The sequence below is a fragment of the Kogia breviceps genome, chromosome 10, assembly GCF_026419965.1.
Source record: "Kogia breviceps isolate mKogBre1 chromosome 10, mKogBre1 haplotype 1, whole genome shotgun sequence".
NCBI lineage: Eukaryota > Metazoa > Chordata > Mammalia > Artiodactyla > Physeteridae > Kogia > Kogia breviceps.
Window position 1 is genome coordinate 49,194,346 of NC_081319.1, and position 27,283 is coordinate 49,221,628.

General features: G+C 49.3%; 1 protein-coding gene across 1 annotated transcript in view; it reads right to left on the bottom strand.

Moving 5' to 3' along the window:
- ITGA9 (integrin subunit alpha 9) overlaps window positions 1-27,027 on the bottom strand; it is a 356,752-nt gene extending 329,725 nt beyond the window's left edge. Inside the window, exons 1-3 of the mRNA XM_059077262.2 lie at window positions 26,551-27,027; window positions 9,833-9,960; window positions 7,495-7,601 (exon numbers count right to left, since the gene is read on the bottom strand). Coding sequence (XP_058933245.1) covers window positions 7,495-7,601; window positions 9,833-9,960; window positions 26,551-26,735 — 420 coding nt within the window. The 5' untranslated portion in view covers window positions 26,736-27,027. The remainder of the gene's footprint in view (window positions 1-7,494; window positions 7,602-9,832; window positions 9,961-26,550) is intronic.
- Window positions 27,028-27,283: the final 256 nt, after the last annotated feature.

The following is a 27,283-nucleotide window of genomic DNA, read 5'->3' on the forward strand; positions in this document are numbered from 1 at the left end:
TGGCCAACAGATGCATTTTCTTAAAATACTGCATTTTAAAATAATCAACGTGTTTCACGTCTTTGTTTGCATCAAACACACTGAGTTTGTAGGCTGTAACATTCAGCATTTACATGGTCCACATCTGACCGCTTCTGTAACCCTGGAAGGTGGGGAGGTGTCTTAAAATTCCATTTTCTGTACAGGAACCCTGGGTATCAGAGAGTGCTTTGCTTAAGTTCCAGAGCTGGTAAGTGCTGCAAACAACACAGGAACCCACATTTCAGAGTCCTCCTTGTCTTAGCAGAAAACATTTCCAACTTATAACTCCCAATGTCCACCTGAGAAGTCATCAAAACCCACCCTTTGAGGCAGGTCGGGTAGCTATTGCCCTTAGAACCTCTCCACAGGTCTCAGGACCCCCGAAATGACCTCTCTGGGGTCGAACAGGATGTCCAGGCCCTGGGCGGTGGGGGAGCTCTCCAGGGCCTGGCTATCCCTGAGGTCACTCTACAAAGAAATTCACTGCCTGCCTGCCAGCCTCTCTCATCTTCATCCCTTCAAGCAAACCGCCCAAGGGCCCTTGACAAAGCTGCTCTCTGTCCACGGGAAAATGAGGACACTCAGAACGGCGAGAAACCTCAGCTTGCCCACACTCTGCCTCCTACCCTATGATGTTCATCTCATTGTTCCTTATACTGCAAACCACCTTCATTCCTCCCCGCGTGGTACTATTATGCGCTTCTAGCACATTTCTCAATAGACTGAAATGATATCAGGCAAGAAGCTAAACAACAGTATCACTCGGTGGATCACCACTCCACTTCACTAAGTGTTTTAATTTTATTTTATTTCTGACAAAATTCTGATAGTTTGCAAATTTGAATCACTTACCATCTAATTAGCTGGTACATTAGTTATATTTTAGTCTATGGATTTGGCAAAGCTCGTGGGCTTACCATGTCTTACTGTATTTCTGGGTTAGAGGGACTGAAAAGGGCCAAGGCGGGTGTTTACCATGACGCATACTGACTCTTATGAGGATGGACTTTCTGTATTTAATGTCTAGCTTATTGACTGATTGATTGATTGATGGCTGTGTGGGTTGCGGTGTGCGGGCTTCTCATTGTGGTGGCTTCTCTTGATGCACAGGCTCTAGGCACGCGGGCTTCAGTAGTTGCAGCATGCAGGCTCAGTAGTTGTGGCTCACGGGCTCTAGAGCGCAGGCTCAGTAGTTATGGCGCACGGGCTTAGTTGCTCTGCGGCATGTGGGATCTTCCCCGACCAGGGCCCAAATCCGTGTCCCCTGCATTAGCAGGAGGATTCTTAACCACTGCGCCACCAGGGAAGCCCTATTGTCTTTTTTTTTTAAGTGCCATAAACTATTTAAGAAGTGATCTCGGGGAATTTCTAGAAGATCCAAAGATTGCATTTCACAATAAACTAAACTAAAATTAATGCATTCTGTGAGGTCAGAAATCAAAGTGTCAAAGGCAGTTTGCATGTAAGAAAACAAGGAAAAGTGTCTCTGAACATAAATTACAGAAGGAAAAGACTTTGTTTAGTCCCAATTATCCTTATATATACACGCATGTCAATCTGACTCCTACATTAAGAAAAATTCCTAGGGACTGTCTCCAAAGCATTAATATCTCCATCAATCTCTCCAAATGAGTTCTGCTGTGAGGGAGGCCGGGGGTGTGGGCAGACCAGGCAAGACCAACAGGAGAAAGAGAGCACCCTCTGGAAACAGCAAGACTTATTCCAACTTGGATTCCAAAGAATTATAACAAAAGAGGGGGGAGGGTCTAGGACCACCCCAAATCTTTTTTCTTTTAACATTTTATTGCAGTATAATTGCTTTACATTGTTGTGTTAGTTTCTGCTGTACAACAAAGTGAATCAGCTACACGTATGTATATGCGTATATCCCCATATCCCCTCCCTCTTGCATCTCCTTCCCACCCTTCCTATCCCACCCCTCTAGGTGGACCACCCCAAATCTTAGCATCTTACATACTTCAGGTTATAAGGGTTGTTCTTCCTCCCAAAAGGATAAAGAGATGAGTATATTTCGAAGGGCTTTCTTGTATGGAAACACATGTCCTTCCTGGGGGTGGTGGGTACTGGGCCTTTCTGATGGCTCAGCCACAGCGGCATGTACGTCTCCCCCCACAATCGCGCTGCACACCCCCCACCCCCCTCACTCTCTTACACATGCATTTGCCGTGCACAGATGGCTAGAGCTTTCCCATGCCTCGGGTCCATCCAGCACAGGCTGGGCCACGCCCTGGGCCACTGAGAACAGGGGATGGAGGGGATCAGGGCCCTGATGCCACAGATTCCATGCCCCAAAGAAGCTTCCCCTCCAAGGGAGGAGGGAATGGCCTGGGAGGTCCAGGGAAGGTGACTTCTGGGGTTCTGGGAAACTCATTCTGAAAATGTTCACCTACTGAAAACTCATCTAGATGTACACAGATGATCTGTGTACTTTCCTGCATGGATGTTAAAGCTCAACAAGAAGTTCACTTTTAAAAAAAGCAGGAAACAAAGCAACAGAAGTAAATGCAAAAGTGTATCCTGTGACTTTGAAAAAATGGACAGATGAGAAGTGGTGAATAGATAGCAACTGCCCTGATGCTTGGAAAGGAAACAGGCAAGAGATAGAGCTGGAGAACACCGCTTCCTCCCAGAAGTCAGCTAGATGCTGACTTCAGTTGTTGTCTGAGGCTTGCAGACTCTGCTGAAAAGCAGAGATGTCAGACTTGAACATTGTAAGCTGCCCTCCCAGGTCCAAGAGATGACTCAGTGCCCGTACTGGGTTTATTGGGTGGTTATTACCAGAAGTGATTTTTTTCCCCCGACTTCTTAAACTGTCATCTGCATCTGGGAGCGCAGGAAGGGAAGGGGCTTGCCTCTAGTTCCAATGCTGTGTTCACTCCAGGTATCATTTGTTCCCTGGGGCAATAGAAGGAACCACAACATGTGTGGATCCAAGACTGGTAGGTACTGAGCCAAGGGCAGCCTGCCAGACCAGCCCAACGGCCTGAGTCTTGCCAGAGCTTGCTGCCGGTCCATGGGGCCAGAAAATGCCGTGTGTCATCGAGATTCTTGACTCCCTGTCACAGCTTTCAAACTCTCTATCTGTTCTTTACTTTGAAATCAGCACCAGATGCCATTTTCAAAAAAAGCCATCCCACCTCTCCCTCTTCAAGCCCAACCTTGGAATCCAATATTATGCTCCTTGGGGATACAGGTGTCATGCCCACACCCCCGGGCACCTCCCGAGTTCTCAAAACATATTTGAATAACACATATCTTCCTATTCTTAATTTTAAAATAAATACCTGCCTCCCAGAAAGCTTTGACAGGTAGAAAGAAGACATTAAAGAAAAAGCAAATGGATATGAAGCCTCTAAAACATGAATATGGACTAGGTGGCCACTCCTTGTACCCTGCTGTCACCTGTCATTTCCTAGGGGCAATTTACAGCCTTTGCCTCAAGCTCCATCAACCGCTTAGAATCAGCCACCAAGAAGAGATGGCAACTAATTTGGTTTCGAATTGTTTTAACACTGACGCTCAGCCCCTACATTATTCAAACACACTTTCAGACCCACTCCTAGAGAGACCTTCTCCATGTGCTGAGAGTTAAAAGGGTAGAAGATTTGGTCTCTATACCCAAGTGATTTCCATTAAAAAGGACATATACACAAAATAAGTCATGCACCTAAGGTAACAACATAATGCTGAGTTCCTAATGACACACAAGATGCCAAGCTTGTTCTAGACAGCACCATCACTGATGACAGGCTTCATGGAGGTGGCAGAGTCTAAACTAGGGAGGACAGAGGGGACTGGGGACAGATGTTTCCTGGCAAGATGGCACACGTGCAAAAAGCCACGAGAACAACTCAACAACAAAAAAAATCCAATTTAAAAATAAGCGAAGAACTTGAACAGACATTTCTCCAAAGAAGACATACAAATGGCCAACCAGCACATGAAAAGATGCTCAACATCACTAATCATTAGGGCAATACAAATCACAACAAGATACAATCTCATACCCATCAAGAGGGCCACCATAAAAAAAAGTGTTGACAAGGACATGGAGAAATTGGAACCCTCCTCTTGTGTATTGTTGGTGGGGATGTAAAATGGTACAGATACTGTGGAAAACAATATAGAGGTTCCTCAAAAAATTAAAAATAGAATTACCATAGGATTTAGCAATCCCACTTCTGGGTTTACATACAAAAGAACTGAAAACAGGATCTTGAAGAGAGATTTTCACACCCATGTTCATAGGAGCATTACTGACAATAGCCAACATGTGGAAGCAGGACTTCCCTGGCGGTCCAGTGGTTGGAACTCTTCTCTTCCACTGCAGGGGGCCCAGGTTCGATCCCTGGTCAGGGAACTAAGATCCTGCATGTTGAGCAGCATGGCCAAAAAAAAACAAAAGACATAGAAGCAACCCAAATATCCATCAATGGATGAATGGATAAAGAAAATGTAGTACATACGTACAGTGAAATATTATTGAGCCTTAAAAATTAAGGAAATCCTGTCCTATGCTACAATATGGATGAAACTTGAGGACACTATGCCAAGTGAAATCAGCCAGTCACCAAAAAAAAAAAAAAAAAAAAACCAGACTACTATAGAGAATATTAACCACATTGACAAAATTTTTAAAATGTAACATCGGGGCTTCCCTGGTGGCGCAGTGGTTAAGGATCCACCTGCCAATGCAGGGGACAGGGGTTCGAGCCCTGGTCCTGGAAGATCCCACATGCCGTGGAGCAACTAAGCCCGTGTGCCACAACTACTGAGCCTGCACTCTAGAGCCCACGAGCCACACCACTGAGCCCGCGTGCCACCACTACTGAAGCCCATGCGCCTAGAGCCCGTGCTCCACAACAAGAGAAGCCACTGTAAGGAGAAGCCCGCGCACTGCCACGAAGAGCAGCCCCCGCTCGCCACAACTAGAGAAAGCCCGCGCGCAGCAACGAAGACCCAACACAGCCAAAAATAAATAAATTAAATAAATAAATTTAGTAAAATTTTTAAAATAAATAAAAATGTAACATTAAGTGAAAAAGCAAAAGGATGTATGCAATATTTTTAAGTAAAAAATTTTAACTCACACACACACACAAAAAAGACAAATGCCTCATACAAATGGAATCATGCAGTATGTAGTTGCCAAACTCTTAAGGAAAGGAAGTTGGGGGGAAGGGGGAGAGGGCAAGTTATTGTTCGATGAGTTTAGAGTTGGTTTTGCAAGATGAAAAAGTTCTAGAAGTCTGCTCTACAATGACGTATATATAGTTAATACTACCATACTATACATGTAACAATGGATACGATGGTAAATTTCATGTTGTTTTTGACCACAATATTAAAAAGCCATGAGGAAAGCAGATGCTGCTGGATGCCCATCCTTCCCCACCCCACCCCAGAGTGGCTTATTAAATAGATGATGCAGTAACTGTGTAAAAGATGAGAAAATTAGCTTTGCATGCAATGAATTAGAACAGGATAATCACAGCACCATTGGCACAAACCCTCCACCTCTGCCTTCTTGGCTTCTTTGGCTCAACTGTCCCCGTGATCCTCATTGCTCTTCATGTCCACAGAGATGGCTCCCTCCTGATACTCATTTGCAAAAATGCAGAATCCTCTGGAAATAAGCTCTCAGCCATGTGGAGGTCATCCTTCCATAGGGAGGGGACATGTTTCACGGGAGTAACCACTGGATCTAGGTTCAAGGCTCTCAGGAACCCTACGTATTTTGCTGTCACCAGGCCACCACCTCCTTTGTTCTTAATATTGACCTCAGGGCCACTCTGGTTTATAGATGGGTCAGCTTCTTCCCCTCCTTCCCATAGGATGGCAGACAAGCCTCCTGGGCCTGCTCACGCAGTCAGGGTCAGGCCACCGTGTCTGGGGGAAGGCAGAGGTTGGAGAGGGTCCAGGGCAGCAGGTGACAGTGATTAAAGGGCTGGAAACCAAGGCAAACTTTGGGATGGGGGCCTCCACAGGACCTATGCTGTCCAGCTGCTTCCTCCCTCCCCAAAGGGGTCCGACGGCAAGAAGCTTAGTTTGTGCTGACAAGGCAGGTGAAATTCAGACCAACAACCCCGCACAGAGAAGTCTAACACAAAATGGACTCCTCTGGGAGGGGTCAGAAACACTTTGCCTAGATCATTAAGGAGAACCTGTTTCCCCCAGGGATTAAATATATGTGAAACCCTCAGCTTTATAGCCTGTGGCCCAGAGGAAGCCCTCCACAAACAGCAGCTAGTATTATTTTCCTGTCTTGATCTCATGCTTTTACAACAAAAATCTTTATACAGCTTCCAAGAAAAGGCCTATGAAGTCAGATACATGAGTACCTGGACATGAAAACATCCATCCAGATCCTCACTCAAATTGTGCATGTTAAGAGCTTTAGTGTTATACCTCAAGAGAAAACTGTAAAAGACAAAAATGGACAAAACAAGACCTCTGGGTCAGTGAGAGATTTTGTTGAGGCCAATAAAACGCTCTACAATGATGGAAATGTTTCCCCTGTGCCAGCCAACACAGCAGCCAGCAGACATCTGTGACTACTGAGCACTTGAAATGCGACTAGAGTGACTAAACTGAATTTTTTATCTAATTCTGATAAATTTAAATAATGACTGCTTTATTGGGCAGTTCCAGCATATCGCAAGTCTCAAGGGCAAAGACATCTTTTTCCTCGCATCTCCCTCAAAGCACCTATTGGATCAGAATATATCATATGCACTTTGGGAGGGAAATAAATGACTATTTTAACATATATGTATTTCATAATACATATATGTATTTCATAAAATATTATACTGTGTAGGAATAAGTAGGAATGAAGTACTGATACACACAATATGGATTAACCTCAGAAGTATTCTTTTGAGTGAAAAAAAGCCTTACACACAAGAACACACACTGTAGGATTCCATTTATATGAAGTTCTGGGAAAAGCAGAAGTAACCCACAGTAATACACATCATAACAGTGGTTGCCTTGAAGCGGGAGTAGCTGACTAGTAAGAAACATAAGAGAACTTTGGGGGACAACAGAAATATTCTATATCTTGATGGGTGGGTGGTCACACAAGTGTATACAAATGTCAAAACCCAAACTGTAATCTTAAGATCTGTGCATTTTACATAAGTTATACCTCAATTTAAAAAGATACCCACAAGAAAATGCTTATGTAATGAACGAGATTTGCAAAGTACTTTTCACCTACATTTCATTTGACATTTTTCAATAGCCACACCTCAGCACCCTGGACAGACATTATTAACATTTGACAGACGAAGAAAGTAAAAAGATTGATCATTTGTCCAAGCAGTAGTCCAGAAGAGGCAATCTCAAAGCCATGCCCTTATTGCCATGCCATCCAGCTTTCCTAAGGGGTCAAGGTCATTCATTTCCAGGGTGCCACGCTCTCCCCATGGTTCCCCCAGGAGGCCTTACCAGCACGCGGCCATCAGCCTTGGGCTGCCGGGCCAGGCTCACCCCCATCCACTCATCATCTCTGTCTTCCCGGCAGGTTTTTCCACAGGGCATGCCCCGATTCTTCCCTGCAGGAAAGAGAGAAAAGCCAGGCTTGGACTGAGGAATGCTGTTCTGCTGTCTGCTTTCCAAAGGGCAGTCTACAACCCAAGTGTTTTTTACTGTTACCGAACGCAGGACCCTGTGCCCGATGCACAGTGAGGCCAAACACTACGAAAGTCGGAATTGGGAACAGAGAAAGGTTTACTGCAGTGCCCTGCAAGGTGACAGGTGGCTCAAGGCTTAGAAAACTCCAAACTCCCTGAAAGCTTTCAGCAAAGCCCTTTTACAGGAAAGGTGAGGGAGAGGCGGGGTTAGTTGTTGGAAGCTTCTTGGTGTCAGATCCTTTGTTGCTGAGGTCCCGTCACCAAGTTCCTGTAAACGTCCACCAAACAAATGTTAATCTCTGTTCTGACAAGAAGGGGCAAAGTCCCAAGGCTCAACTTTCGCCCTCCAAGGTCCAGGGCTCGTTAAGAGGAGGGGTCCCTGCGCGGGCCGGTCACCCTGCCCGGGAGCGCTGGTCCAGCACCCAGCCCCGGTCCTCCAGCCAGTGCCCAGCCCGGCTGAGGAGGCAGGGCTGAGGAGGCAGATCTCGGCTGGCGGCGCCCTCAGGGCCAGGTCCCCAGACCCCGCCCAGCCGTCATCGCTGAGGGAGCCAGACACCCAGGACCCAGCGGCCCTCAGGCTCCTTAGGCCGCCCAACTAGGGGTCAGGTCCCGTGGACTGCGACCCAGGGTGACCGCTGCCGCCATTAGGTCGCGGAGGTGGGCATGGGGGAGAGGTTCGCCGCTGCCTCAAGGCCGGGGCCCAGTGACAAGGGCTCTGGAGCCCTGCAGGACACAGCCCTCGGCCTGTCCCCGGGCCCCCAGCTCACCCGCCGGCGGAGGCCGAAGGGCCTGAAGGGCCCCGGGGAGAAGGCCGCGATCCCCTGGACTCCACACTCCCCGCCGCGAAGACCGCTTCCCTGCTGACCGGGCGGAGTGGGACCTCTAACCTGCTGCGCTCTGGATCTCGCGCTGAGGGTCTCGCGCTGAGGGTCTCGCGCTGAGTGGTCTCGCGGTAACAGCCACGTGGCTGCCCCGCCCCTATTACATTACCAGTCCGTAAATAAGGAACTCGTAACAAGATGTACATTGACTCCACCACCACGCATGTTGTTTAATTCAGTCAATTTTTTTTCAGAGCAAGACTTTCTCAAGGAAGAAAGCAGTACATTGATTTATATTACGAAGTAAGCTCCTTATTTGTTATATACCAGTAACAGCCCACAAACCAGTCGTAGACACCATGGACACCTCCCCTATTTCTGCTAAAGAAAATCATGACAATTCTTCATTTAAAAATAATAATAGTTAGAAGATCTTGAGGGGAAAGGACTTTGGAGAAAGTGAGGTCTTGAATTCATAAGTACAATAAAATATAGCTCTTACTTATTGAGGACCTACTATGTGCCAAGCACAGTTCTGTGTATTCATCTCTATTATCTCATCAATCCTCTCAAGGTAATCCTTATGAGATAGCTATCTTCCTTCTGATTTTTACAGGTGAGGCAACTGAGGCCAAAGAGGCTCTGGGACATTCCCAGTAAGTCCCAGTGAGTAACTGGCAGAGCTGGGCTCTGAACCCAGGCAGATCTGACTCCAAAGATGATATCTTTTCCAGCAGACCAAGCGGGCTTTTAAAAACATCCCTCAGTCATCTCTTTTCCTACTTAAAACATAAAACCTAATATTGCTTTTAATGGCCTCCCACCTTGCACGTAGGATAGAATCCCAACACCTTACCCCAGCCTGTCGGGCCCTGTGTGGTCCAGCCCCAGCCCACCTCACCAACCTCCTCTGCTTTCACGCTCCGCTGCTCACCACTCCAGTGATGCTGTGCTTGCTCTGAATTTTAAAATGGCACAAACTTTCCTCCACTTGGAGGTTCTGCCTCCTGTACCTGCCCGGCTCACTGCTGTGCATCTTTTCAGTCATTATAAAAGTCACTGCCCCAGACCCTCCAATCTAGATCAGATCAAATACTCACCTCTGCTCTTCTCACACTCAATTATTTGTTTAATATCTCCTTTGCCTACTAATTTATAAGGCCCAGGATAGTAGGATCTTTGGTGTATCCCAGTGCTTACGAAGTAACAGGTACTCAATATGTGGTGGGTGGATGGGTGGAAGGAAGGAAGGAAAAATGGATGAATAATCAGGAAGAAAAAGAGGAAAGGGTGTGATACCCATTCCCATCTTGGCAGTGAAAATCCACCCACCTCGAGCCATGTCCAGTTCGGTGCATCTCCGGTCAGGGTTGGTGTGGATGCGGCACTTAAACACAGCCCCAGGGGACTTCACTGAAGTGCTGTACTTGGAATCTGCCTTTGGTGCACCCACAAGGACCCTGCACATCAAGAAGAAAGGGTATTCGGTCACAAGCCGGTACTAAGAAAGGGCAGCCAATGGCTAAATCCTCACCCAGCCATGGGTGTGTTGTCTGAATGCTCCCTGGGAGATCATACCCCAGCATTACACAGTGCTGGAGGGGCGTGGGGGCAGAGGGGATGGACTCCTACAGTGAACCTGTTATGATTTTAACATGCCTGGAAAAAAAATTTGAGTTTGGTTGGGAACACATACCACCACCAAACAGTTCCCATCCAGAATGTATGAAGAACTCCCACAGATCAGTAACAAAAATACAGACAAACCAAGAGAATAATAGACCAAAGACTTGAACAGATCCTTGATGAAGAAAGATAAATGGCCAATAAACATATGAAAAGGTGCTCAACTCTATTAGTTATCAGAGAAATCCAAATGAGATACCACTTCACACCACCTAGAAGGCTAAAACCAAAAAGACTGAAAACGCCAAGTGCTGACAAGGATATGGAGCACCTGGGACCCTCACACCCTGCTGTGGGGAGTGTAAACCATCACGACCACTTTGGAAAAGTGATTCAACAACTCCTAAGAAAGCTAAAACAGTGCCTACTTTCTGACCCAGCAATCTCATATCTAGGAACATACCCAGCAGAAACGCACATATGTCTACAGGAGACATGCACAAAATGTTCATAGCTGGGTGTGTAACAGCCCCAAACTAGAAGAAACCCAAAGATCCATCAATGCTAGAATGCATAAATAAACTGTGGTGTAGAAATAGAATTCTATACAGCAATGAAAATCAATGAACAGTCAACTGCAACCTCATGGATGAAACTCACAAACACTGAGCAAAAGACATTGGGGACAGTCGTGTACTCACTGCCTGATTCCACTTATCTGATGTTCAAAAGTAAGTGAAATTTAACAGTTGTGTTAAAGGTTGGCTACCTCAGGAAATGGAAGAGGGTTGTAACCAGGAAGAAGGGCTCCTAGACGGAGGTGCTTAAAATGTTCTCTTTTTCAAACTGAGTGGTGTTTATACAAATTTCTGAAACTTTATTCAATTGTAGATATGTCAATGGGCACTTTTCTGGATGGGTTACACTTCAACTTTTTAAAAACTTTAGTGAATAAATAAAAAAGAAATTTTAAAATGCCTTTTGTCCCATGTCCCCCTCTTGCCCCTCCCTGCCACACACAACGTGTACATTTAAGGGTGACAGGAAAGAAGTAGCAGCAATGTGGAATTATAACCTGCGTCCTCTAGCCCAAAGCAAACCGGAGATAGAAGAGTTTGGCTACAACAGGGCAAGAACGTGGTTGTGCATCTCTCATCTTGAACTGAAAAGCTGCCCTGGGGATGAGCCGTCCCCAGCAGGGCCCTTGCCCACTGGAGGAAAAGAGCAAGACACGCCAAGATGACAGAGACACACATTTGGGTACAGAACATGGGGAAATGGCACACATTCCCCTCCAGATGTTACAAAAATAATTCTGACCTACAGTTTTGTGCATTGTTTCTGGAAAGCAGTCAACTGAAGAGTTGTCACAAAGAATACTAACTATATCCCCAGTCAGGAATGGTTGGTGCTGAGCTACAAGGACCTGTACAACGAAACTTTAAACAAAACCCATGCTGATGTTCAAAGAGTAGACAGTGCCAAGCCACTGCTCAACTGGAACGTGAGCTGCCCCGTATCTCAAGCAGCCAAGAAGGGAGATGCGATTCCCTCCCAAGGGTATCGGGCATGTTATGAAATAGATCATTTCCCACTGGCCTTGGAATGGAAAGCATTCTCCGTAATGCATCTCTGGAAAAGGTGTCTAAAAGCACAGGTTAGAAGGACCTTAAACAGCCTCCCTGGGGCTGTAGAAAGCTGACAAAGGCTCCCCCCACTCTGTCCTAAAAGCCACCTTCATCTTGGGATCTCAAACGTTCACCCCGACCCTGGGCTCAGAATGATGCTGCTCCCCTCTGACGCTCCGGCTGAGCGAAGGGGTGGAGATCTCCAGATCAGAAAACAGAGGGCTGGGGGCTTCCCTGGTGGCACAGTGGTTGAGAGTCCGCCTGCCGATGCAGGGGACACGGGTTCGTGCCCCGGTCCGGGAAGATCCCACATGCCGCGGAGCGGCTGGGCCCGTGAGCCATGGCCGCTGAGCCTGCGCGTCCGGAGCCTGTGCTCCGCAACGGGAGAGGCCACAACAGTGCGAGGCCCGCGTACCGCAAAAAAAAAAAAAAAAAGAAAGAAAGAAAACAGAGGGCTGAGACCTTCAGCAAAGGCTGGCAGATCCCACAAGGGACACCACCCTAATCTGGCTCAGAGACATGGTGTCAGGTTCACAAGGAGGCACATGGGTCCCGAAGCCCAATCCTTCAACCCCCAGGCTAGGAAGGGTCTCCTTAGTGGAACCTTTCTTTCCAGGTCAGTCTCAGAGTCTGGATCTGATCCTATGAGGAATCAAATCATACCACACTGAGGGGTGAGAGGAGCCAGGCCCCCAACAGTGAGGGCACCCCCAAGCTGCCTGCTGCTGCTCAGTAATAGCCCAGGATCTGCAACCCGCCAGTGCTACCTGGGCAGCTCCCAGCCTCTGCCTCACCACGATGGGCCACAGATGCAGGACCCCCAAGCAGAAGTGGGGCTGGAACCCATCACCTTTGGAATTCCTAGCAAGCAGTTTCCCCACAGACCACACTGCTTCCATCAACCACATGAGGGCAGCTTGGCCGGCCTAAGACTGCTCTCTCTCAAATACAGGACGACACTCCAAATGAAACTCCAGTGAGAAGAAAGCCACATGAAGGGGTCAGTTCCCCGGCCCCACCCCGGCTTCTGGGGCTGAGCTCCAGAGCCACCGGGGCTCGGCCAAGGGTGGCTCTCTAATGCTGGCTGTGTTTACACAGGTGAGAGGCATCAGCAGCTTGCCATCTCTACACTGTAACACCCACCGCCTTTCCACATGGCAGGCCATAGGAGCTGTGGAACATAAAATACCCCCTCCACTAGAAAACCCCCATGGGACAGACCTGGGTCCAGAAGTTCCCACCAACTCCGAATTTATATCAGCACAGCAAATAAATGCCGACTGCAATCCATGCTATTAAAAAAAAAAAAAAAAAAAAAAAAAACACAAGAACTAAACAAGGGGGAGAATTCGTCATGTACAAAAGAAGGGAAATGGCTGCAAGAAACAATGGCCTGTTTCTCTATCATGTCCCCCACAGTGGCATTGGAACCCCGGACCTTCCACAGACTGCCACTGCCCCAGACTTCTCAATACAGATACACAGGTCTCCAAGCAGGAAGGACCCTGGAGAGCTTAAATCCCAGCACTGCTTTTCCCAGCCGAGAGCTGAGACAGACAAACAGAAATTTATTTCAAAATCGAAAGTCGGAGAAGGGACCTGCTGAATTATGTTTTCCTTCCAAGCCCAAGGTACTCAATGATTCTAACAACAAGGGCTGATCAAGCACTGATAACAACCATCTGGTTCAAACTCTTCATCAGCTGCTCAGAGGAGGTTTCTTCCCACAAATCTAACAAGAAATGAAGCAAGAGATAAGGGGGCGAGTGCGCACTCGTGTGCACGACATTCACAGGGGTGGCTCGCTGGAGGGTGAGCCCGTATCTCTGTGTTCACAGAACATTGTGGCTTTTCCTCCGCAGCCTGGTGCTGCTCTTTACCTAGGCGGCCGGCCAGCAAGACTGCTCTACAGCCCAGCCGATGAGCTTGCCTCTTCTGAAGTTAATTCAGCTGGCTATTCGCCAGGCTGATCCCAAGAGAGAAAGCAATGGCCCAGAGTTCAGAGCATGCCACTGAAAAGATGCCATCTGCTTTTGTTCTCGTTCTGAGTTACAAAGAGACATCCCAGCCACTTCAAATGTCCCCCCCAGAATCTTTCCCGGCACCCTTGACATGACAGTAAGATGTTTCTTTCTTCTGTACAGTTACCATCTAAAGGAGTGTCCCCACCGACAGGCTCCCAGTGATAAATCATCAGGCTGTTTCGGACTTCTTTGCTTTTGCTACTTCAAGTGTGGTCCTCAGACCAGCAGCATGGAAAACAGCTGGGAGCCTGATGGGAACGTAGAATCTCAGGCTCCATCCCCAGCCTGCTAAATCAGAACGCGCATTTTAACAAGCTCCCCAGGTGACTTATAATCTAAGAAGTGTTACAGAACCACCTACGCTGATTACAAATAATCACGTTCATCTGGGGCCCGTATGAACTGATGACCCCGAGAAGCAAGGCTCTCCTCTATCCCATCCCCAGTGAAACATGCACACAAACTTCCCAGACATTTTAGCCTCCTCCTTAACTCAGAACTCGGGCTCCTAATTACAAGGACAGCCAGCCTGTAATGGGCCCTTGGAGTGTGCAGGTGCTGGGCTAGGCTCCCTCTGGGCACGATTGCATTTCATCTTCACAGCAAGCCTATGGGAGGCACTGATATTGTCCCCACTTTACAGATGGAGAAGCAGGTGGCCACACAAGGTCATGGGACTTGCCTGAGCCCACAAAGCATGGTAAGACACCAAGTGCAGCACACACCCCAGCAGTGGGGTGCAGGGCCCACTCCCCTACTCTGTCAGCCAGAAAGAAGGAAAAGGGAGCCAACAGGTATCGAGAACCCTCTCTGGTGCCAGCCACTCACACATGTGACCTTGTCTGAAAAAGGCATGCGATACTCTGCAGGTGGCCCTGAGCTGAGAACTTAGATTAGAAGCTCTGTCCCCAAAGGACAGACAGGGGTTTGGAACTGAAAGATGGTCCTTCTCCTCCCCATCAGGCTGAATTTTGATCATCTTCTTGCTTTCCTAGAACGTTCACATGGTTGGCGTGGTGCTACCCAGAGGTTAGCCTCTCTCTCTCTCTCTTTGTATTTTATTGAAGTATAGTTGATTGAAAATGTTGTTCAGCAAAGTGACTCAGTTATACATATATATTCTTTTGCATTTTCTTTCCCATTATGGTTTGTCACAAGATATTGAATGTAGTTCTCTGTGCTATACAATAGGACCTTGTTGTTTAGAAGAGAATATAGGCAAAATATTCTCTGATATAAAACATACCACTGTTTTCTTAGGTCAGTCTCCCAAGGCAATAGAAATAAAAGCAAAAAAATAAACAAATGGGACCTAATAAAATTTATAAGCTTTTGCATGAAACCATAAACAAAACAAAAAGATAACCTATAGAGGGGGAGAAAATATTTGCGAATGATGCAACCAAGGGCTTAATTTCCAAACTATACAAACAGCTCATACAACTCAACAACAAAACACACAACCCAATCAAAAAATGGGAAAAGACCTAAATAGAGATATCTCCAAAGAAGACATACAGACGGCCAATAGACACATGAAGAGATGCTCAACATCACTAATTATTAGAGAAATGCCAATCAAAACTATAATGAGGTGCCGCCTCTCTTAATGTGCAGTTCACGCACCTCTTTGGAAATGTAGGCCCATCCGTTCATCTGCCAGCCCCAGTTATGCTCATGGGTTGTCTGATTTCCTGCTCTAGGCAATCCTGTCAGGCAGCTTCTAGTGTGCACTTTACTCAGAAATGGTGGGTCACGTTGCTGATAAGTGGCTGGGATTTGAACCCAGGGTGTCCATGTCCAAGGGCGTGTTCTTTCCAGTCCCCCCAAACTCCCACATTTATTTACTGATTTATAGCTGCATCAGGTCTTAGTTGCGGTGTGCAGGCTCTTCGTTGTGGCGCACAGGCTTCTCTCTGGTTGAGGCGTGTGGATTTTTCCTCTCTAGTTGTGGCACGCAGGCTCCAGGGCACATGGGCTCTGTAGTTGTGGCACGTGGGTTCCAGAGCGCGTGGGCTCTGTTGTTTGTGGCACGCAGGCTCTAGTTGAGGTGTGCGAGCTCAGTCGCTGTGGCTCACGGGCTTAGTTGCCCCACGGCATGTGGGATCTTAGTTCCATGACCAGGGATCGAACCTGTGTCCCCTGTATTGGAAGGCAGATTCTTTACCACTGGACCACCAGGGAAGTCCTTCCCTCCTATTGTGGCAGTTTAAATGCACTCCATATTTCCAACAGAGTCACTTCCTTGGTTGACCTGCGTGTGGGGAAGCAGGTTACCAAGGCTCCAGTCCAGCCTCCCATCCTACTCTGAACCCATCCCTCACCTCCTGAGAGCAAATCACCAGTCAATTCCCCTGGGAGCAGGTGGCAGAAAAGGGCTGAACCACAGCTACCTCCCTGGGGGAGGCTCGGAACTGACATCGTCCCAAGGGCTCCCTCCCTTCCCACAAATACCACAGCAGTGATTCTGCAGGGCAAAATTACAGCCAGATTGAGGACAGCAACTGGGGATTAAAAACCTTAAAGCCATTAGCTTTGCTTTCAGGCATCCCCAAACCAAAACTTCCCTGGGGACCCACGTTTTAGTTACAGGAGTGGAATTCAATCACTGTGTGTCCACCACACCTCAGGGAAACCCCAGGTATCACTCCACATCCCTTACTGGGCAAAACACAGCCAAGACTTGAACAGTGGGAGAGCCAGTGCCAGGAAAGCCACCTTACCATGCCAAATCCTTCACTCCCCAGAGAAGGAAATAGGTAAAACTCCACGACCAACCAGGAAAGAACAGAGTCACGGGGAGGGTCCCACCTCGGATAGAAATTAGCCCCCCTGGCCACCCTGGATGGGAGTAAAGGGTCCTCAGAGGCTGCTGCCCCATCCATGGGCTCAGCTCCTGGTAGATGTACCCAGAGAAGGAAACATGGCAAAGAGCCGAGGTTTTCCTTCCCCACCTGAGAGCATCAAGTAAACATTAAAATTCAAGAGGCAGAGCAAGCTGCAGAGCTCTGGAGACCTGAGTCTTGAAATCTTCCTGTTGGTTTCTCATGAAAGTTTTCTTCTCCAAGAAAAATAGGTCAATACTTTCACATTTACTTTTTTTTTTTTTTTTTTTTTGGTAAAATTCTCACCAGCACCTTGTAAGTGTGGACCTACCTCCCAGACTTACCTGGAGCCTGGGATGAGGGCCAGAGCTCCCCAGAAAAGAAGTGACCTCCCGCTTGCTAGCTGAGAAAAGGAAGAGGCATGCAAAATGCTAGGATTTACCTCACACCTGTCAGAATGGCCATCATCAAAAAGACCACAGATAACAAATGTTGGCGAGGCTGTAGAGAAAAGGGAACCCTCCTACACTGTTGGTGGGACTATATTGAATAAACTGGTGCAGCCACTATGGTGAACAGTAGGGAGGTTCCTTAAAAAACTAAAAATAGAACTACCATATGACCAAGCAATTCCATTCCTAGGGGAAAAAAAAAACGCACTAATTCAAAAGGTACATGTATCCCAATGTTCACAGCAGTATTATTTACAATTGCCAAGATATGGAAGCAAACTAAGTGTCCATCAACAGATGAATGGATAAAGAAAATGTGGTATATATACAATGTAACATTACTCGGCCATAAAAAAGAATGCAAATGGCAAAATTTCAATGGATGGACCTGGATGGTGTTATTCTTAGTGAAATAAGTCAGAGAGAGAGATAAATACAGTATGTTATCACTCATATGTGGAATCTAAAAATGCAACCAACTAGTGAATATAACAAAAAAGAAGCAGACTCACAGATATAGAGAACAAACTAGTGGTTAACAGGGGGGAGAGGGAAGAGGGGACAGGGCAGGACAGAGGAAGGGAATTAAGAGATACAAACTATTACGTATAAAATAAATAAGCCACAAGCATGTATTGTACAACACAGGGAATATAGTCAATATTTTATAATAAATTTAAAAGGAATATAATCTATAAAAATTTTGAATTATGTTGTACATCTGAAACTTATATTGTAAATCAATTACACTTCAATTTTTTAAAAGATTTTTAAAACTCTAGGGTTTACAATCCCACAGGTCTCCAATTAAAGCAGCCATCTCACATCCTTTTGGAAGTAGACATACAAATGAATACACAAAAATGCAGATTTATGTAGAGCATGACCAAAATTTTAGAGACCACACATAACAGTATCTTATGCAAAACTCTGTCATTCATTTCTGTATTGAGTGCTGACACTCAAATTTTGATAAATAAATGGATCAACAAATGTACTGAAAGCAAACTTTTAGCATCTAAAGGCAGGATGAAGACCATTAGCTTCAGATGCCAGATCAAAGTAGCAATAGAAATAGCTATTCATATTTATCCAGGGTTTACTATGTTCCACATGTTATATTCCAGACTTTGCAGACATCATCTCATTTAATCTCCCCCACAATGTGATAAGCGACAAAGTCTCATTATTCCTTTTTTATAGAGGAGGGAATGAGGTTCACACAGCTGAAGTAACTTGCCAAGAACACACAGCTCCTAAATGGGGGTGAAGTCAGGCAGCCCCCCTGTTATGGCACAGACCACGGATTTGGTTGTTGCTGGGGAACCAGGGGCCACAATGAAGGCAGAGCCAGGTAGAACCCCACTCCCCTGCGTCTGGAACATCCACGCCAGGACCCAGCCTGATGGAGAAGAGGTCCCAGGACCCTGTGCAGTGCTGCCCTTAGGGTGTCCCACACACACTGCCGGCTTTGCTCTGGCATCTGTGCACATTGCAGCATTTTAACACTAAACAGTCCAGAATGGGTGGGAGAGGTTACCTGCGCTTCAACACACCAAGGGATGAGCTGAGATGATGGAAATTCGTTCCATGCTTTTTTTATGCTCAGATATTGTTGGCCGCCTGTACAGAAATTCTGACTCTGTGTGGGTTTCTTTAACAAACCCAGGGGTAAATCCTAAACACGGGCCGCCATGGCTTCCTTTCCCATCTACTCTGCATTTAAGAGCTTCTTAAATAAGCCGTGGGAGCCCGGAGGGCTCAATGGAGCAGGTGGAGGGATGGTAACAAAAGCAGCCCAGGGAGGTTAGGATGCACACACGGAATAGTCCAGAATGCTCCATCTTTCTTAGGACACTTCTGTCTTATAGAGACTTAGCATGACAGCGGGACCTACAAACGTCCCTGGTGGAATTACTGGGCCCTGTTTACTGAGTGATCAAGCATCTCTGGAAAGCAGAACCCCAGTATCTCTGCACAGGTATCCAGTGGGTCCTGAGTAAACATCTGCAAAGGGTGTCACAGGGAAGCAACCACGACCGTGATTCCATAACTTTTCCAAGAAAGTAAGACAGAATCTCATGACACAGATGCTTGGGTGCCTTGAAGCTCCCAACTCAGACTCTTGGCTTCTTGAGAGGCAAAGGTGCAGGCCCCAGCTCGACCACTGTGTCACCATGTGACTTGGGCAAACACCGTCTCTTGTGCCTCAGTTTTCCCCTTCATGAATAGGGCTACAACGATAACCAGCTGAAGCAATTGCAGAGAACATTGAGTTAATACGGGCTAAGCGCCCTGTAAGTGTATTCCTGCTGCTGCAAATTTAAACTCACAACACAAGTCCTTTTTGTTCTCCCAAAAAAGCAGATACTGGGGACCAAGTGAGCCTGTGGTTTCAAAGACTGGATTTTTCCCAATCTTGTATTCACTTTCACTTCCTAAGTGATGCTCAAACACTTTGCTTTGGTTGGTCGCCAAATCCACATGGCTTGAGGCTTTGCAGTTCACAAGGTACCAGGGTTGAGGTCTGGCAGCTCCCTCCAGCCAAGTGCTTGTCAGCGACTCAATGGCTCAGGGTAAGGTGGGAGCTCTCTTCCTCCTCCGTCCCTCACCTGAGACTTCCCAAAGGTCAGGAAGAGGCACCCTGGGAGTCTGCCTCGGGGCCAATTCTAACAGCCCAGCATCTCAGCGCCCCCCATGCTGATACAGCGGGATAAGCAGAGGCACAGATGACCCCAGCCACAATGCAGGCCGAAGAACACACCTCACATCTCCGAACACAGCCTTTCACACACGATGGGCTCCATGGCCGCCGTGGAGGTAGGTGTGCACCACCTGAAGGCTTTTGGCTGCAAGAGGACAGTCAGCTGACAGCCTCCAGCTGCAGCCCCCTCCAGGCAATCAAGCTGAGGCCACCCAGGCAGCCCCAGGGACTGATTATAATCTTGGGGTGAGCGTGCCCGTGTTGAGATGGCCAAGACTTGAATCAGATTCCAATCACAGTCCAAGGCTCTCCCTGTCCAATCCTGTCTCCTCCCCAACCCCGTTCTTTCACAGGCCTTACCGCCCACCCCCATAATTCTCTTGCACAGGCCCCCCGATGTGCACACATCACCAAGGCTGGGATGGACCTTGGACAAGGTGTGTAACTCTGTAAGCCTTTGTTCTCTACCTGGCAAACTGAAAACCACTCACTACGTTGTCCCAAAGATCCCACTGGGGACTATTACGCTTGTGAAAGCACTGGACCTCTTGTAGATGCCCAGCAAATCCTATCTGATGGGGTCGTTCATTTTGTTTTGTTTTGTTTTGCGGTACGCGGACCTCTCACTGCTGCGGCCTCTCCCGTTGCGGAGCACAGGCTCCGGACGCGCAGGCTCAGCGGCCATGGCTCACAGGCCCAGCCGCTCCGCGGCATGTGGGATCTTCCCGGACCGGGGCACGAACCTGTGTCCCCTGCATCGGCAGGCGGACTCTCAACCACTGCGCCACCAGGGACGCCCCTTGTTCTGTTTTTAATATTCATTTACTTATTTGGCTGCACCAGGTCTTGGCTGTAGCATGTGGGATCTTAGCTCCAGACTCTTAGTTGAGGCATGCGGGATCTACTTCCCTGACCAGGGATCGAACCCAAGCCTCCCTGTATTGGGAACACGGAGTCTTAATTACTGGACTACCAGGGAAGTCCCCATTTTGATTTCTTAAAGGTATATGCTACTTCCTTGAAAACAAATGATTTCTGAGAACACCATGGCTGCTTTTAACAAATGTGAATATGGCATTTTCCCCAGACAAATCACAATGGGAGTTATCAGAAGCAGACCATTTCCTGACCAGCAGCAGGTCACTGGGGACTCAGAGCTGGCCGGGGCCCGGCCCTTCACACTCTCACACTCCGGGCTGTTAGAAACTGGCTGAGAAGAGTCTGTCTTCTTGCCCTGGAAGGTTCTCTCCTGAGTGACACAGCTGCCTCTCCCCTGGCCAGCGTTCAGCACTAGCTCAGGAAACAGCACCCTCGCCAGCTTCCTGAGATCTTCAGGGAAACGTCCTGGAAACCCCAAGGGATGCTTTCCGGGTCCCCTTAGAACTCGGGCCTCATACATGTGTCATCCCTTCTTGAGTGCTTTGAGAAAGCAGGCTCTGCAGGGCCAGTAAGAACAAGGAACGACGTCTGAAAAAGCTATTTCCAGAAAATCCATACGGGGAAGTGGAGCTACAGCCCCACCTGAGAGCCTGACATGGGACAGAACGTGACAAAGAGGTCACCACAAAGGTTATGAGAAGGCCCGGCTACCACCATCATTTCTGGGTGTCTCCTCGCAAAGCCGGGTGGGGCTGCGGCTGAGAAGCAGGGCCCATGATCCCAGGGTCCCCCTTCTGAAGGTTTTACTTTCACGGGACTCTACTCTGCCCATCACAAGTCCCCGGGGCTGCCCCAGGACCAGCCTCTCCCCCATGGGAGCCCACATCTGATCTCTGCCTGACACACAAGACGAGAAGCCCACAACCTTCTCACCCATCAGACTTGAGTGCATTTTTCATTCTTGAATACACAGCCCTTAGCACAAAGCAGGCACTCCAATGTTTGATGGATGAAAAGAGGCTGCCCACTCTTAATTTTTAGTTAAGCTCCCTTATTTCAGTTTTCATACTCAAATACAAGGGTTGACTTTTCTTACACTGCCTTTTGATCTTTGTCTAGCCCTTTATTTTTTTTTTGCGGGGAGTGGTGGGTGCCTGCACCACATGGCTTGCAGGATCTTGGTCCCCTGACCAGGGATCGAACTCAGGCCCATGGCAGTGAAAGCGCCGAGGCCTAACCACTGGACGACCAGGGAAGTCCCTGTCTAGCTAGCCCTTTAAGACACAAGTCATTGCTCCACACCAGTACCAGAACTTTTTGCGACGGTGAAGACGTTGTGTGTGCTATCCAGTACAGTAGCCACGAGGCACGCGTGGCCACTGAGCACTTGAAATGTGGCTAGTATGACTGTACAGCTGAATTCTTCATTTTATTTGGTTGTAATTAATTTTAATTTAGACAGCAATACATCTGGCTCACGGCAACTGCACTGGCAGTGCCAAACCATCTAGCTTGTTCTTTTAATTCTCACCCTTCATGCAAATTGAGGATGCTGTGGTCCCCTCGGCTCTGAATCACCTCCTGTTCCTCACTGAGTGATGCTCTAACAACCTTAACAAAGCAAAACGCAGGCGCCTCTTCCATTTCCGAGCACTTGCTCTGGGCCCGAGCACAGCCGTCTTGTTGCGTCCCGGGAGATGAGGCAGGAAGCACGTCTCCAGAAAGGAAGCCAGTGCACCCAACCGCCTAGGACTCCGGGGCGTCTGGGGCCAAGAGGAAGGAGGGAAGGGGAGGGTGTGAAAGAAACCCGCTCTGGGGCTCTACGCCAGCCAGCAGGGCTGCATTTATTTATCTCACAGGGTGTTACAGTTGTCTGCCCTGCAGCTGAGGGACCAGTCCGTGTCTAAAGGAAGGGGACAGAAATCTGCTTTGTCCATGTTCCCTGGCACCTCCTGCTACTGTTCAAAGGGAGCAAGAAGACCCAGGTGGTGGGAGGTCTAGGGGAAGAAGCTAGCTCAGGGCAGGGAGATGCCCTCGGGGTGTCACTGGAAAAAAAGAAACTGAGTCACTTGCATGTTTGCATCCGAACTGATACAAATGACATCTATCACACTGCCTGCCATATTCTGGTCCACCTGGCCATGGGGACAACGTTCACTGCCCAGAGCATGACAGACAGCAGAGGCCACTCAAGCCAAACCCTTGGAGAGAGGCTGGGTCCAGGACTCTGTTCCCTGTGTAACATGACTGCATATGCAGGACGCAGTCCCCAGGGCTCGGAAAGCAAGGCCACCCCATCCCTTACACAGAGAGATAGGACCTCTGATCAGTGACAATTATTGCTTAAAAAAGAACTGCTAGGAATGCTCAGTTATGGGATTAGGGAAGAAGCACTAGGCCTACTGACGGAGCTTTGTGATGTGCACCTGGGGTCCCCTTAACGTGGGGACCCTTCAGTTCTGGCCCCTGCAGACTGTCGTGCCTGGGCTCTCTCCCTGCCCCTCCCCCTTCACACTCTCCTCCCTCCCTTACCCTACACAGAACAAATCCTTCCACCTGTACAGAGGTGTTTAATTAACATGAAGCAAAACTACTGAACCACTAAGACTGAATGAAGAAGCTTAAGAGTAACTTCTGCTCAGAAAGAAAGACAGCAGATACAAGGCTTGGTGAACGCTGCCTCCTTTTCCTTTCAGAATTTTAACACATTGTCCTCTTAGTGTCTGTCACTTACCTCCCACACCCAATTTGACTCTCTGTGATCTTTTTTTAAGTCCCCCTCATGTAGGTGGCTATGCTCTTCCATTGGACTGGAGCAGCCCTTTGGTAAATTACTCCAAAGTTAAATACATTTCCCTAAAGTGCACACTTCAGCTTCACTGGCACTCTGGAAACGCAGAGAAAAATGCTTTAAAACCTCCCTCCCTCTCTGACCCAGCAATTCTAAGCCCAGGAACTTATTCAAAGGAAATAATTAAGGATGTCCGCAAGGCTTTTGTTAGAAGGATGTTTACCCTGCTGCTGTTTATAATTGTGAATAATTGGAAACAACCTGCATGTCCCTCAAGCAAAGCTAAAAGATCCAGGGCCCAAGGACTGCCTGGTAGGAAGAGACCAACAATCAGTCACTAAGTCAATCAACCAACCCCAGAGTTAAGGTAGAGACCTAGGGTAGATCCAGATTCCACAGGGCCTGAATCCTACAAATATAGGGCAACTACCTTTAAGAAAATTAATACAAAATTACGAATATAGAATTAGGCACAGGGCCTTGGTAGGGAGGGGCCTGTGCAAGTGAGAGGCCTTTGGTGGAAGTTTCATTAGCCTCATAGTAAGCCTAGCCTCTAAAGATATAAAGAAAAGAAAGAAGGAGAAAATAGGAGATGCTGAAAGTCTCTTGCTTCAAAGACCATTGGCATACCGAGACTGGGCAGCATAATCAGCAGAGAATAATCGTCAAGGTCTAAGACCAAGAATACTGGGGGGAAGCGAGAGGAGAGAGAAGAGAATAGGGAGGAAGACGCTAGGAAGAAATAACAAGAGGACGGAAGACAAGGAGATAAGCAAAAACTAAGACAGAGTTAAGGCAGTGGGGGGCAGGGAATAAGAAAAGTTGCTTTAAATAGATTGCAGTAGAGATTAGTTGGTACTTGAAAAACTATAGGGACAAGCGCTCTAATAAAAAGAGCAGCCCACTCAGTATCAGAAGCAGAGACAGCGATTTTGAGACCGGAAGCCTGGCTGTGGATGGACCCCTGAAATACTTGTCCCACATCTCCACTGACACCAAGGCCACGCCCCAGCACAACCGACCGTCCTCACCACCTCCTGCCACTTACCCCGGGTCTCTTCTTGCACTTGCCAAATTTAATCATACCACACAGCCTTTCCTCATCACCTTTTTAAAACAAAGCAGGCTGGACTCTTTTTCCAAGTCAGATCTGCTCTTGACTCCCCCTACTTCCGAAATGGGGCAGCTTTCACCTGTGGCCCAAAGCGCTCAGAGACCCATGAGGCTGTGGAGCTGCAGACCCCATGTGGTGCTCCAGCTCCCCTGCCTGCCCCTCCTCAGCAGCCCCCTGCCCAGAGTAGCCCTTCTATTTTTTTTTTAATTAATTTATTTTTATTTTTATTTTTGGCTGCGTTGGGTCTTCTCTGGTTGGGGCTACTCTTCGCTGCGGTGCACAGGCTTCTCATTGCAGTGGCTTCTCTTATTGCAGAGCACGAGCTCTAGGCGCACGGGCTTCAGTAGTTGTGGCACATGGGCTCAGTAGTTGTGGCACACGAGCTCTAGAGTGCAGGTTCAGTAGTTGTGGTGCAAGGGCTTAGTTGCTCTGAGGCATGTGGGATCTTCCCGGGCCGGGGCTCGAACCTGTGTCCCCTGCATTGGCAGGTGGATTCTTAACCACTGCACCACCAGGGAAGCCCCAGCCCTTCTATCTTTAACAGCCCTCCCCACATGCTTTGTGACAAGGTCACACAGTTCAGGAGCCTGGCCTAGGATCCTGGGATGTGTTCTCCAATTGCTCCTGCCCAGGTTACCTTCTCTACCAAAGTCCACAGTGGACGCTGAGTACAGAGGACACAAAAAAGGCATCAGCCTGCTTTGCTTTAAAAGGGGGATTTGGCAAGTGCAAGAAAAGACAGCTGGTCTTAAACTCAGCAACTGGGGTAAATGGTAGGGAGAGAGATAGGGAAGTGGACAAGAGCTACACAAAAACCTTAAAAACTTGTTCTCTTGGAGGCAGCTCTCCTAAACAGCATGATTGTTAAAGGGCTGTCTGGTTACGGAGTCCCCACTTTTCCAGGAACACCAGAGGACTCGAATCTACAAACCCCCCCTTTTCTATCAGCCTCTGTCCAGTTTCGAGCAGAATTGCATGCTGAGCGCACACACAGGGCTGACCTCGCCCTCCCAGCCTGCAGCCCCCAAGGATGTCCACACTGGTGACCACACAATAAAACCAGCCGCAGACCAGCTGTCACCTGGGGCCCCACTGGGGAACTACCCACACCCTAAGTCTTTGAGGAGGGGTTGAACCCTCCTGTGGCTGTTTCGTTCACTCTTGTCCATCGGAAAGGGCCAAGGGGAGGCCAACCTCCCCTGGTGCTTCTCCCCTGGGGTTGGGCACTCCAGCTCCATGCCCCTTCACAGGTGGTGCCTCATGGGGAGAGCTCCCACCTCTTGGGACTCTTAAGTGGACATTCAGGGGGCAACTAGACTCCTTGACCTCTACTGGTCTCCAGGGTACCTGCCCCAGAAATCACCCACGGGTCCCACCGGATTTGTCACTGGGGTCCAGGACCATCCCCTTCCCTGCCTCCGGACCCTCTCAGCTCGCTTCCGCAGAGGGCCTGGTGAGCGAGAAGGGGGACCACACAGTCGGCATCCCCGCCCCCCGACCCCACGCACACCCAGCCCACTCCCCTCGCATCTCGGGGTTACTCCGCTTCCTGCGCAAAGCCGGCGGGAGAGGCTTAAAGCCCGAGCGAGGCGAGTGGGGTGTCACCAAGAGTTCCCCGAACTGAGGAGTCTGTCTCCGCAGTCCGGGGCCTTCGGGATTCTGGCCGGGCTGCCTGGGGCCCACGGGGTCAGAAGAACCAAGTTACTTTGCGACCTAGAGAGTTAAGCCGAGTCTGGCTGGGAGGCCGAGCGAGAGGCCACCCCGGTGGCGAGGCGCCCGGCCCCCTCCGACTCGGGCGCCCACCGGGCAGTACGCTGGACCGGGAACCGGCGTCCTCCCTCCTCCCCACCTTTCCTCGGCGGCCGGGCTACGCACAACGGAGACATTTAAATCGCCCCCTCGGGACGGCGGCGTGGAGAGGCCGGAAAGGCGGCGGCAGCGACGGCCTGGCGGCTGCAGCGGGACCAACCGGGCCGGGGTCAGGGGCCGGGCCGGGAGGGCACTCACCAGCGCGTGTTGTCGTGGAAATGTTCCAGCACCGCGTAGCCGAAAAAGGACCCGGCGGGACCCTGGAAGCGCACGGGGCGCTGCGGGTCCAGATTGTAGGCGCCCGCGGGGCTCCCCGCGGCCACCAGCGCCAGGAGCAGCGCGCGGAGCCCCCCGGCGCCCCTCCGCGCCGCCGGGCCGCCCATCACCAGCCGGCCGCCGCCCTCCCCTGTGCCCCGAGAGCAGGGCGCCGAGCGTGCCGGCGGCGGGGCTGCTGGGTCCGCCGACGGCCGGGAGGCTCCTGGGGGCCGGAGTTCTGCGCTCGGACGCGGGCGCGACGCGGTGCCGGGCCGGGGGTTGTGGGCCGAACTGCCGCCGCAGGCGAGTACAGAGGCGGCCAGAAGCTGGCGGCGTCCTCCGTCCGGCCGAGAAGTGTGCGCGCTCGGAACAAGCGGGTCCCCGGCCGGTCGGCGCTGGACTGCGGAGAGGCGCGCCCGCGGGGTGGGCGGCCTGGGCGGCAGGCGGCGGGACGGCGCGGCAGCGCCCTCTGCGGGCCACGAGTCCCCCACCGCCTCCCGCGGCCACGGAGGAGCCTGGAGACCTGCCCGGGCGCCCCACATCCCCGTCCAGATCGCGCCCTGGGCGCTCGGTCCCTAAGCGACCCTAATTCTCCCCGCGGCTGTGTGCTCTATTGTACTGGGTCTTTATTTGCGTCTCTGGTTCCCTCTCAGCCTTACACTCACACCAAGGACCA